We start from the raw sequence: 13,418 nt of genomic DNA, 5'->3' as shown, positions 1-13,418 counted from the left end.
CACTAAGGTGATATCAAGATAGACTGATGGGGTGGTAATTGATTGGGGTGGATTTGCTCTGTATTTTGTAGACAGGGAATACTTGGCCAATTTGATACATTGTTGGTTTATGGCTATAATTATAGCAAGTTCAGGAGAATACATCTGCAGTACTACTGCCAGAATATTGTCAGGCCCCCCAGAGCCTTTGCAATATCCATTTCTTGATATAATGTGGAGTGAATCAAGCTGGCTGAAGACTGGCATCTGTGATGTCAGGATCCTCAGGAGAAGGCCAATATGTGTCTTCCACATGGTACTTCTGATTAAAGTTGTTTGCAAGTGCTTCAGCCTGGTCTTTTGCACCAATATGCTGGGATTGCCTGTGGTTGAAGATAGGGATATTTATGAAACGTCCTCTGGTTAGCTGTTCAATTGTCCACCAATTATATGTTACAGAACTGTAATGCTTTGATCATAACAGTTGGTTAAAGGATCCCTCAGTTGATCTAGCGCTGCCTTTTTTTAAAAAAAGGAATGCCTGCTGCTCCTGGCATGCTCTCCTGCACCCTTCATTGAACTAAGACTGGTCTCACAGCTTGATGGTAATGGAAGTCTCACAACACCAGGTTAAAGTTCAACAGGTTTATTTGGAAGCAAAAGCCACTAGCTTTCAGAGCTCTTGCTGCTCCTGTATCAGGCGAGTGGGATTTCAGTTCACGAACAGTGTCTACCTGGTACGCTACAGGAAAGCATATCCCAACGCATGGTACACTGGGGAGACCATACAGACACTACGACTACGGATGAATGAACACCGCTCGACAATCACCAAGCAAGAGTTTCTCATGCTGTTGGGGAACACTTCAGTAGTCACAGGCATTCGGCCTCTGATCTTCAGGTAAGTGTTCTCCAAGGCGGCCTTCACAACACACGATAGCACAGAGTCACTGAGCAGAGACGAATAGCCAAGTTCCGCACATGAGGACAGCATCAACCGAGATCTTGGGTTCATGTCACATTATCTGTAACCCCCACGACTTGCCTGGGCTTGCAAAATCGCACAAACTCTCCCAACTGGAGACAATACACATCTCTTCAACCTGTGTTTAACCCTCTCTCCACTCACATTGTCTGTGTCTTCAAGACTTGATTACTTGTAAAGACTCGCATTCCAACCATTATTTTGTAAATTGAGTTTGTCTCTGTATGCCCTGTTGTGAACTGAAATCCCACTCATCTGATGAAAAAGCAGCAAGCTCTTCGAAAGCTAGCGGCTTTTGCTACCAAATACACCTGCTGGACTTTAACCTGGTGTTGTGAGACTTCTTACTGTGCCTAAGACAATGCCAAGTGGTCTGAATTGTTTCATTCCTTTCTGATTCTGTGGGGTTTGGTGTAACCAAGTGGCTTTGCTAGGCCAAATCAGAGGACAATTAAGGGCCATCCATATTTTTATGGAGTCAGAAGTAGACCGGACCAGGTAAATACATAGATTTCCTTCACTATTCAACATTAGTGAAGCAGATGGGTTTTCGCAACAACCAATGATGATTTCATGGTCACCATTACTAGTTAATTACAGATTTATTAATTGATTGAATTTAAATTCCATTCACTAAGGTGGAATTTGAACCTGTGTTGCAACAGCATCAGTCTTGGCTGGGCCTCTGGATTACTTGTCCAAAGACATTAACATTATGCCACCATCTCCCACATTAAAACATGGCACTACATAAAATTTGATGCATTTACATTAACTAAACATTGTCAGAACAACAGCTAACATACTTTCCTTGTGTATATTTGAATAAAGCTTTTGTGCTGTACTGAAGTCTCTGCTGAGTCCTGTTACCACCACAGCACTCCAATTTCAAGTAAAATGGGGCTGCCTGTAATTGTGCTGACATGATATCCTGTGAAATGGAGGAATCCATTTTATCCAAGTTATTCTCCCTCACTGGCAGTCCTCATCTCAGCCTAATTAATAAACAAAAAGAGACAATAGGAAAAACAAGGGGAAAATAATTTCCAAAGGGAAAATAATTAAGAAGCATGTCCACCCTATGCCAAGTTCAAAAACATAACCAACTAAAAAGCTGACAGGCTAGCTGTCATTCTCAAACGAAGGAGCGATGTATCACACGAATCAATTTGTTGTTCAAAACAAAAGCTTTCAAATGTTCCTGCAGAAATCAGTAAATCCAACTGATTGAGTAAAGGCACAGTTCAGCACCAATAACAATTCTCAAAAAGCTATGGAGATTCAACAGTAAAACCCTACCTTTAGAAACTTTACCACCTTTATCTTCAGCAAGATAAAAATTAGAAAACCACCAGCATTAAAGCAATACGAACAGCATTAAAACTCAAACTAAAGTAAACCAGGATTAATCAAACAGAGTTTAAAATCAATATTTAAATAATACAGTATGACTTATGTCTGTTGGTGGCAGAAAATGCAACTAATACTACAAAGTTAATCAACAAGAAGCGGAGTGTGTGGAAATACTGACATGACCACAAAATATGAGAATAATAAAACACGCTCGCCAAGATATCAGCAACACGAACGCCCCGTGGTTTATAAATAAATCTGCCTCCCAAAGTGAAGCCAAAGAAAGACACAGGATGAAAAATAAATTGCAAGTCTTTTCCTGACACACACACGCTCCATGAGAAAATTCACTGCATGCACTATGTTTCAGTGCTCATCTCTGCACCACACTGAGTAATATATCACAGCACACAGCAAAATTTTAAAGGGCCGTTGGAAATGCAGTTTGAATTATTTAAAGAGGGATAGTAGATTGGCGGAGGAATCAGAAGACAGGAGGGAGAGACCTGGGACGGGGAAGGGAAGATTATCAGTGAGAGGAGGATCAGGGCATGGGGGGGGAGGAGAAAACCAGCGGAGATCGGGATATGCAGGCAGATCAGGGTACGGGGGAGGGGGGGAGAAATCAGGGCATGGGGGAAATCAGGGCAGGGACCAGTGGGGCATGGGGCATAGAAATCGTAGAAACCCCACAGTGCAGAGAGGCCGTTTGGCTCATCTAGTCTGCACCAACCACAATCCCACCCAGGCCTTATTCCCATATCCCTACTAATTTTACGTGCTAATCCCTCTAATTTATGCATCTCAGGACATTAAGGGGCAATTCTAGCATGGTGAATCAACCTAACCCACACATCTTTGAACTGTGGTAGGAAACCTGAACACCTGGAGGAAGCCCACACAGACACGAAGAGAATGTGTAAACGTCACACAGACAGTGACGCCAGCCGGGAAACGAACCCAGGTCCTGAGAACTATGAAGCAGCAGTGCTATCCACTGTGATACCGTACCAGGCAGGGAGGGGGGCACAAGGCAGGGGGGGGACCAGTGGAGAATCAGTGGATCCAGGGAGGAATGGATAGTGAGGGATCAAGGCAGGGAGGGATCCGTAGGGAGGGAGTGTATTTGTCTCCGTCTGCTAGAGGCTGACTGGGCGGGTGGGGGTTGAATTGCTGAACAACCCTGCCAGAGAGCTGCAACAACTACCCCATCCAGCGGCTGTCTGGCCAGCACCACCTGGCAAAGGTCACTCCCGACGCTCGAATCTTAAATTATGCAACAAGAAAATACCCAGACTTAAACACAAGAGGTTCTAAATGTAAGCTGCGCATTGAGGGGGAGAGACAGAGAGAAGCTCCGGGCGGTGTGTGATCGATGGCTGCCTGCCTGCCTGCCTTTCTCTGGCGTTCCCCCGCCCCCCGGTGCCCGCTCTCTCTCTCTTCCTTCCTGTCCCGAGTGTTTTTTTTTCTGCCCGCTATTTTTATTGTTTGCTGCCTTACCTCTTCGAGCAGGGTGGCCGTGTTCCTGCAGTTGAGCAGTTTGGTGGTGAAGCTGGACGTGGTCGGCGAGTTGTAATCTTCCGTCGTCTCCGCGATAAACTCCGACACCGAGATTTGATCGGGCATCCTTCACGGAGGTATGGTGGTGGTCCAGCCAGGTGGTGATGTTGATGGATGTAGTGTTTTTCACATGAAGAAAGAGGGTGGCCGGTGGGTGGATGATGGGAAAGAGAAACAATACGAGAGCGGATTAATCGGGGGCGCTAGCACGGACGCTCCGAGGCGGCAGCAGCAGCCGGGCTCCTCCGCGCACGCGCGTCCTGCGTCTCCGACTCGCGCTCGGCAGTCGGTTGGTTTTTTTTGTCTAGGGGCTCGCGCAGTCTGGCAGTTGGCCGCTCGCGCTCCCACTCGCCCCGCCCCCTTCGGCCCTGCTCGCTCTTGCCCCACCCCAACCAATCCCGTCTCCCTCGCTGGTCGCCAAGTCTGCGCCGGTCCTGCTCTCGCTCCGCCCCTCTCCCTGCCCCAGCCCCGACTCCTCCCTGCTCTCCCTCCCTCCCGCCCCGCCCCCTCCCACCCCGCCCCCTCCCCCGACGCTTCGAAAACTGTCGGTCACATGGCCAAACAAGGAAGTATTCTGCGGCTGCGTGTTCGGGACAGCACCTTTGTCGCCACCTGTCAGCAGAGTGGCTGCTCGTAGAGTCAGAGAGAAACAGGCCCTTCAGCCCAACCTGGTCCCTGCTGACCATGCTTCCTAAATTGAACTCGACTAATTTACCTGCGTTTGACCCATATTTCTCTAAACCTTTTCATCCATGCACCTGCCCAAACGCCTTTTAAATGTCGTCATTGTACCCCGTCACGTTCTGTTGCATCTCACTCTGAATAGACCCAACTTAAACTAGTCATTTCCCAATCATTTAGGGATATGTTTGTCTTCTCAAACAACTTATATCTCCATTATCAGAAATATCACCAAATCAAGATCAACGGAGGGGGGGGGGGGTTGCGTGGGTGACGGATCGTCTAGAGAGTGGAATCAGATTGCATTCTGTGCTGATCTTCATCGACCCGAAACATTATCTCAGTTTCTCTTTTCACAGACGCACCCCTGACCTGAATATTTCCAGCATTTTCTGTTTTTATTTCAGATTTCCAACATCTTCTGTATTTTGCTTTTCTGGTCAAGATTGGATCTTTCTGGTGCATGGTGTAAAATCATTGAAAACCTTTATAATTAGTACCTGCTCATTGTTAGATGCAGTAACATGCAGGATAAATAGTTGACTCTTATGGAATAATCCACTTCATGGACTGGCTTACCATTTCATAGAATAGAATCCCTACAGTGCAAAAGGAGCCTATTCTGCCGATCGAGTCTGCACTGACTCAGTGACATCCCACCCAGACATTACTCCTGCAACCCTAACTATTTATCCCACTAATCCCCCTAAACCACACATCTTGGAACAGTATGGGCAATTTTGCATGACTAACCCCCTAACCTGCACATCTTTGGACTGCAGGAGGAAACTGGAACACCCAGAAAAAACTCACACTGACATGGGAAGAACATGCAAAATCTGCACAGTCACCCAAGGCTGGGATTTAACCCCAGTCCCTGGAGCTGTGAGGCAGCAGTGCTAATAACTCTGTCATTGTGCTGCCTATGATGGTACTTTAAATGGAGGGAAGCTGCCTTATGTTCAATTTGTATTCTCAGTTGCTCAAACCATTCCATGCTTAAAAGAAAGATAACAGTGTAGAGGATACAAAATTTGTGGATGATATGAAATTTGGAAGCATTCTGGACCATGAGGAGGATAGTATAAAACTTAGAAGGGGCATATGCCAGACTGGGCAGTCAAGAGGCAGATGAAAGAGATGCTTGATCGCCAGCGCATTCACAATGGGCCATAGGGTTTCTCGGTGCTATGAAACTCTGTGGTTCTACAAAATTTAATGCAGAGTAGTATGAAGTGATTCATTTTGATTGTCTCTCTGCGTTCTTACTAGCTAAAGTGAAGGGTACAATTCTAAAGAGACTGTAGGAGCAGAGCAGAATGATCAACCGTGGCTTTCTTTATGGGATTTGTCTCGTTTTTGTGCCCATTTTCCCGTGCCACAGGCTGCATGGTGCCAGGGTGATGTTTATCCAATAATTAGGAACTTCATGTTTCATGCATGCGCAGTACTCCCTCCACTGTTTGCCTGTTCTGACAACCCTGGCAAAACCCCGTCCACCATGCTCTCACAGTTCTGGCAGCATCTACCAACCCCACACCCACTTGTACGGACCCTCATGGCAAAGACTGTCTCTTTATTTCCCCTGTGAGCATTGGTCACCCTGGAACAGAGGGACCCAGCCTTATCCACACATAAATCATTGAAGGCAGTAGGACAGGTTGAGAAAGTAACTAAAAAGCATCCTGGCCTTTATCAATAGGGACTTTCAACTTTTATACCATTTAACCAAAGCTGTTTGTTGTGGTAATTCATATACAAAATACATCTGAGCAAGACAGCTGCAAAAATTTGTTTCAAAATGTGAAACAACCTCACAAGCAAACGAGACAAATCCCATAAAGAAAGCCACGGTTGATCATTCTGCTCCGCTCCTACAGTCTCTTTAGAATTGTACCCTTCACTTTAGCTAGTAAGAACGCAGAGAGACAATCAAAATGAATCACTTCATACTACTCTGCATTAAATTTTGTAGAACCACAGAGTTTCATAGCACCGAGAAACCCTATGGCCCATTGTGAATGCACTGGCGATCAAGCATCTATTTCATCTGCCTCTTGACCGCCCAGTCTGGCATATGCCCCTTCTAAGTTTTATACTATCCTCCTCATGGTCCAGAATGCTTCCAAATTTCATATCATCCACAAATTTTGTATCCTCTACACTGTTATCTTTCTTTTAAGCATAGATTGGTTTGAGCAACTGAGAATAAAAATTGAACATAAGGCAGCTTCCCTCCATTTAACGTACCATCATAGGCAGCACAGTGACAGAGTTATTAGCACTGCTGCCTCACAGCTCCAGGGACTGGGGTTAAATCCCAGCCTTGGGTGACTGTGCAGATTTTGCAGATAGTCAAACCTTAAGGACGTCAGGTCTTGCCATTATCTATTCGACTGCAGAATACTATGCACCAGGATGGTACAACTCATCCCATACTAGTCTTATATATATCCAGCTTAACACAGCTATGCATATCATCTCAGATACCTTCTGATCAACTCAAATGCCCTGACTCCCAGTCCTGAGCAACATCCCACCCCCTCACATAAAAGGAGCAAGATTGCAACGTGAACACTCTTGGAGAACCTTCACATCAACCCAAGCCTGTCGCCATACAAGGACCTTACCAATCCACCTGCTGCTCACCTCCCATTACACCAGCCTATATGACTAAGGCCACCGTTCCAAGGAGTAACAGCAGAGGTCCTGCAATAGCAAGAATGGAACAAACAAGGCACCATTAAAAGCCATTGCCTTATCACAGATTTCACCCCACCGAGTTTCAACCTGTCAAGCCAACATTGGGCACTCCTCCACTGTTTCAGCACTGGCCAAAACCTTTGTGTCAGCAAATCAGCCCAAGTGGGACCTTGCAGGGGACACAGACTGCAGCTGTGGAGCACCTCAGTCAATAACTCACATCATTAAAGACTGTCCCCTGACAAAATTCAGTGGAGGACTCGGAGCTCGATTTAGCCACTGCAGAAGCTATTGCCTGGCTTGGTGATTGCTGCACACTAAAAAAAACCTGCTGTGTCTCTCTCTTTCAGCTTCTCTTACACATTTTCGCTTTCTGTCACTCTCTCGGTTCCCATTTTCCTGCACTCAGGTTTGTGTTCATCAATATAGTCTATCTTGGGAGTATCTTTGTCATTACATTTTTCTTACATCTTTTTGCCCCTTATATCTGCTCTATTTATTGTCAATATTTTCTGTGCTGATTTTCCAGCCTTTTATTTCCCATGCTCCAAAACGCACACACCAGTGATTCATCTCCAGCCAAATTAACTGATTCCTGCACCCTCTTCCCAATAGAATCTGGTACCTGCCTGCTCTTCTTGATTTTTCCACATTCGAGGATACAATCAACTTCCCCTACCGAACTTCAGTGGTGTACCAGACCATTCCCCTTAAATTCCCTAAAAGATTTGTGAATTTATTGATGATCTGTGGGTGTCACTGGCTGGGCCAGCATTTATTGCCCATCCCTAATTGCCCTTGAACTGAGTGGCCATTCCAGAGGGCATTTAAGAGTCAACCATATGGCTGTAAATCTGGAGTCACGTGTAAGGATGGCAGATATCCTTCCCTAAAGGGCATACTGAACCATCTGGATTTTAATGACAATGTTTCATGGTCATCACTTGACTTGCTAATGTCTTCTATTGAATTCAAATTTCACCATCTGTCTAGGTTGTTTCTGGATTGCTAGTTCAATAACAATACCACTATGCCACCAGTCCTCCTATATGTCTGAACCCCTGGTTTTCCATCTTTTCCTAGTGGTTATTGCACAACTGACCCGCACTTGTTTTTTTAAGCAGGTTACTTGGAACATTTCTCATGTAAACATCAGAGTAATAAGTCTTTTGCTCCACTTATTATGGAACTGTGAGCCTAGAATTTAACTAATTAAAAACGCATTTACTTACATGGACTTAAGACTGGGTTCACAGTATCTGCCTCCTTACTCTATTTAGCATGCCGGAAGCTCCATATGATCTGCTGACATTCTATCAGTCTGTAATTGCAGCACCTATGCATCATTACCAAGAGCTAATTCTAAGTATGTCATTATAAGAAAAGCTGCAGCCAATATTCTACCAAAGTGGACTCAGCAATATTGGAAACCTTATCTCTCATGCAAGCTGTTAATGATTCTTCTAGAATCTCTCACTTTACAGCTTCCAAAACGATATGGACGTTTCTTATGCATTTGAATGCTACCTATTACTCACCCTTCTCACCTACACTGTCAAGGACATCTTGTCTCCCTTCAGGGAAACTGAATATCCTTTCACACATACCACAAATTCTGCTCTCTCTCGTTCCCGAAATGCAATTTGTTTTTCATTTCTCTTTATTGTTCCCTTTTGTTATTATGTATGGAGTATCTTCCTCTCTGGATTTGAATCTCTCATTCTCTCTTAATATTTTTAATTAATTTGAAATTCATGAATGAGAATCTTTTGCAATCTGATTCTTGTCAGCTTAACATCCTTTATTGCATCTCACATTGGTTTACCATCATTTTGTTTTTGGTGCTCAAGCAACATCTTCTGAAAGATAATATTAAACCTGGCCACACACTATCTGGGTACCAAGGAGAACTTTATATTTGAAAATCATCATTTATCATTTTTAATGCAAAGAAAACGTATTTAAAAAGTACGTTGATATTGGTATGGGGGATGACCTATAATTATTTTTGTTTCTATGAAAAATGACAGCTGTTTAATTAAAAATTTAAAAAAAGGATATGATTGCCCTAGAACAGGCACTGAGGCTATTTTAAAAGATGTTGCCAGTTAGATAGAAATTTTAGCTAAGAGGAAAGATTGGATAGCCTAGGGTTGTTTTCATTGGCACAAAACAGCTTAGTGTGGCTCCAGTTCTGACCAAGACCGCAAGAAATATGCAAAGTCTGTTGTGTCATGTTGTGGATGTCACCCTGTCCATCACACAAACCAACCTCCCATCCACTGACTCCACTTACACTTACTGCTGTCTCTGAAAAGCAGCCTGCGTAATCAAGGACCCCCAAGCACCCCTGACATACTCTCCTCCATCTTCTTCCATCAGAAACAAGATACAAAAGTCTGAGAACACGTACCAAACGAAATCTTCCCTGCTACCATCGGATTTTTGAATGGTCCTATCACACATTAAGTTGATTTATCTCTACATCCTAATAGTAACTGCAATGCTATATTCTGCACCCTTTCCTTTCCTTCTCCCCTACGTAGAATTTTCTAGAAACCCTACAGTGTAGAAGGGGGCTATTCGGCCCATTGAGTCTGCACCAACCACAATCCCACCCAGACCCTATCCCCATACCTCATGCATTTATTCTAGCTAGTCCTCCAACACTAAGAGGCAATTCAGCATGGCCAATTCACCTAACCCACACATCTTTGGACTGTGGGAGGAAACCCAGGGAGAACATGCAGACACCACACAGACAGTGATCCAAGCCAGGAATCGAAACCAGATCCCTGGCGCTGAGAGGCAGTACTAATCACTATGACATTGTGCTGCTCCGAACTTTATGTACTCTATGAACAGTATGTTTTGTCTGTGTAGTGCACAAAAAAACAATACTTTTTCACTATATCCCAATATAGGTGACAATAATAAATCAAATCAAATCAAACGACGCTAAGGAAGATTTAACTACAGCATACAGAAAGTTGAGGAGCCTAATTAGAGTGGATATAAAGGATCTATTTCCCCAGGAAGAGAGGGATCAGTAACTAAAATGTATATTTTTAATTGACAAATGGATTAGCAGGTGTTGAAGAGATATGGTATCATTCAGGGGGTGAAGGACCTCAGTGCCTCAGTGAGTAGAAAACGCAGAAACCTTCATCATATTTTGAAAATACCATTCTTGAATATGCGCATTAAGTGCTATAATCCACCGACCAAGAGCTGGAAATAAGATCATAAGAAATAGGAACAGGAATAAGATATTTGGCCCATTGATGCTGCCCACTCAATAAAATCATGGCCAATCTGATTTTGGCCTCAAGTCTATTTTCCTGACACCGCCCCACCCTCCCCCCGACCCACCCCTATAACTCTTCACTCCCTTGTGAGATTAGACTGGATAACTCCTTTTCAGGCAACAAAGCCTTGATAGTGAAGTATTAAATGAGTATATTTTGCACCTGTATTCACAATGTACAAAGACAATATGGATGCAGGAAGCAGGGAAGGGAATTGTCATTTAATTGAACACATTAGCATTGAGAGCGAGGTGGTGTTAGGGGTTTTAGTGGGCTGAAAAGTGGATAAGTCCCCAGGCCCAGGTAAGATGCAATCTAAACTCTGATGCTAACTTTCAAATCCTCTCTGGCCACAGGTGAAGTCATGATGTGGATGTGCCGGCGTTGGACTGGGGTAAACATAGTAAAAAGTCTGACAACACCAGGTTTTAGTCCAACCGATTTATTTGATAGTAAACGCACAAGCTTTCGGGTTAGTCCCTTCATCAGGTGAATGGAGAGTTCTGCAGAAAGCTTGTGCGTTTACTATCAAATAAATTGGTTGGACTAAAACCTGGTGTTGTCAGACTTTTTACTGTGTTCACAGGTGAAGTATCAGAACACTGGAGGACAGCTAATGTGGTACCATTATTCAAGAAGTAGGGGAAGATAAGAGCAATTACAGGCCAGTGAGTCTAACATTAGTGTCAGAGAAATTATTGGAAATATTTCTGAGGGACAGAATTAATCTCCACTTGGACAGGCAAGGATTACTCACGGATAGTCAGCATGGTTTTGTCAAGGGGGGGAAATCATGTCTAACAAATTTAATTGAACTTTTCAAGGGGGTGACTAGGTGTGTAGATAAGGGCAATGGAGTTGATGTTGTCTATGTGGACTTCAGTAAACCTTTTGACAAGGTTCCTCATGGGAAACTGATCAAGGAGGTAAGAGCCCATGAGGTCCAGGGTGATTTGGCAAATTGTATCCAAAATTGGCTGAGAAGCAGGAGGCAGAGGGTAACGATCGAAAGTTGAACTTGTGACTGGAAGCCTGTATTTAGTGGTGCACTGCAGGGATCAGTGCTAGGTCCCTTGCTGTTTGTAGTGTACATTAATGATTCAGATGTAAATGTGGGGTGGGGGGGGGTGGTGGGTATGATCAGTAAGTTTGCAGATGACACAAAAATTGATGGTATGGTAAATAGTGAGGAGGAACGCCTTGTATTACAGGTGATATAGATGGACTGGTCAGATGGGAAGAATAGTGGCAAATGGAATTTAACCCAAAATGTGGCAGGTGATGGACGTTTTGGGGGACTAACAGGCAAGGGAATGCACAACGAATGGTAGGATACTAGGAAGTACAGAGGACCGGAGGAACCTAGGGGTACATGTACAAAGATTCCTGAAGGCAGCAGGACAAGTAGATAAGACGGTTAAGAAAGCATATGGGATACTTGTCTTTAATTGCCAAAACATAAAATATGAGTAGTGAGGTTATGATGGAGCTGTATAAAGCACTCGTTAGATCACAGCTAGAGTACTGTGTGCAGTTCTGGTTGCCAAACTATAGGAAGGATGTGATTACATGAGAGAGAGTGCAGAGGCGATTCACCAGGATGTCACCTGGACTGGAGCTTTTCAGCTGCAAAGAGAGGCTGGGGTTGGCCTCCTTAGAGTGGAGAAGGCTGAGGGGGGAGCTTGATTGTACAAAATTATGAGGGACATAGACAGGGTGGATAAGAATAAACGTTTCCCTTTAGTAGAGGGGTCAATAACCAGGAGGCATAGATTTAAGACAAGGAGCAGGAGATTTAGAGGAGATTTGAGGAAAAACCTTTTCACCCAGAGGGTGGTGGGAATCTGGAATTGCCTGAAACTGTGGTAAAGGTGGGAACCCTCACAACATTTAAGAAGCATTTAGATGAACTCTTGAAACTCCACAGCATACAAGGTTATGGATCAAATGCTGGAAAATGGGATTCGAATAGACAGGTGCTTGATAGCTGGCACAAACAAAATGGGCCAAAGGGCCTTTTGCTGTGCTGTAAAATTTTATGACTCAAAGGGCTGAATGGCCTCCTTTTGCACAACAAATGTTCTATTTCTCTGAATATGGCATATTCTGCATATTATTTCAAGCTCAAAATAATTTGGCCCCAACTGGACTTGTCAACGTTCCAGGATTGGCCTGAAGTTTCCAGGAATTGAAGATCGATCTGCTATGTGCAACCCTGGAGAAAAATTATCGGGACATTAAAAAGATTGTTTGTTTGTCATTTGCTTTGAATATTTATATTACCAGATAGAAATATTGAAAATTGCAGGGATGGGGGGGAGGGAAATGGGAGTATGTTTGGTTGCCAATCAAGTATCATCCAATTGGAGAATTCAATTTTTTTGCATTGGTGTGGTAGTATAGAATAGAATAGAACCCCTACAGTGCAGAAGGAGGCCTTTCAGCCCATTAAGTCTGCACCGACCACAATCCCACCCAGGCCCTATTCCCATAGCACCACATATTCATTCCACTAATCCCCCTGACACGAAGGGTCAATTTAGCATGGCCAATTAACCTAACCTGCACATCTTTGGACTGTGGAAGAAAGTGGAACACTGGATGAAACCCACACTGACACGTCGAGAATGTGCAAACTCCACACAGTCAGTGACCTGAGGCCAGTATTGAACCAGATTCCCTGGCACTGTGTGGGAGCAGTGCTAACCACTGTGCCACTGCAGGCATACAACCCTAGGTTGTATGCCACAAGAATGGATGTCTTGGCCAACTATTGAGGGCAAGTTATGTGATAAAACTGCAAGGAATACATTTAATCACAATTGGCAACCCTAGTGCAGACTACTTTA

General features: G+C 44.1%; 1 protein-coding gene across 2 annotated transcripts in view; it reads right to left on the bottom strand.

Annotated features, from left to right (window-relative positions):
- LOC145346497 (arf-GAP with SH3 domain, ANK repeat and PH domain-containing protein 1-like) overlaps positions 1-13,418 on the bottom strand; it is a 320,720-nt gene that overhangs the window by 276,758 nt on the left and 30,544 nt on the right. For both annotated transcript variants that reach the window (XM_080193831.1, XM_080193832.1), the window contains one exon: positions 3,818-3,944. In XM_080193831.1, coding sequence (XP_080049957.1) covers positions 3,818-3,944 — 127 coding nt within the window. The remainder of the gene's footprint in view (positions 1-3,817; positions 3,945-13,418) is intronic.

This window comes from Carcharhinus amblyrhynchos, chromosome 8, assembly GCF_965287045.1.
Source record: "Carcharhinus amblyrhynchos chromosome 8, sCarAmb.v2.hapA, whole genome shotgun sequence".
NCBI classification, from domain to species: Eukaryota; Metazoa; Chordata; class Chondrichthyes; order Carcharhiniformes; family Carcharhinidae; genus Carcharhinus; species Carcharhinus amblyrhynchos.
Note: the sequence above shows the minus strand (reverse complement) of the source record. Positions and strands in the feature narration are given on the sequence as shown.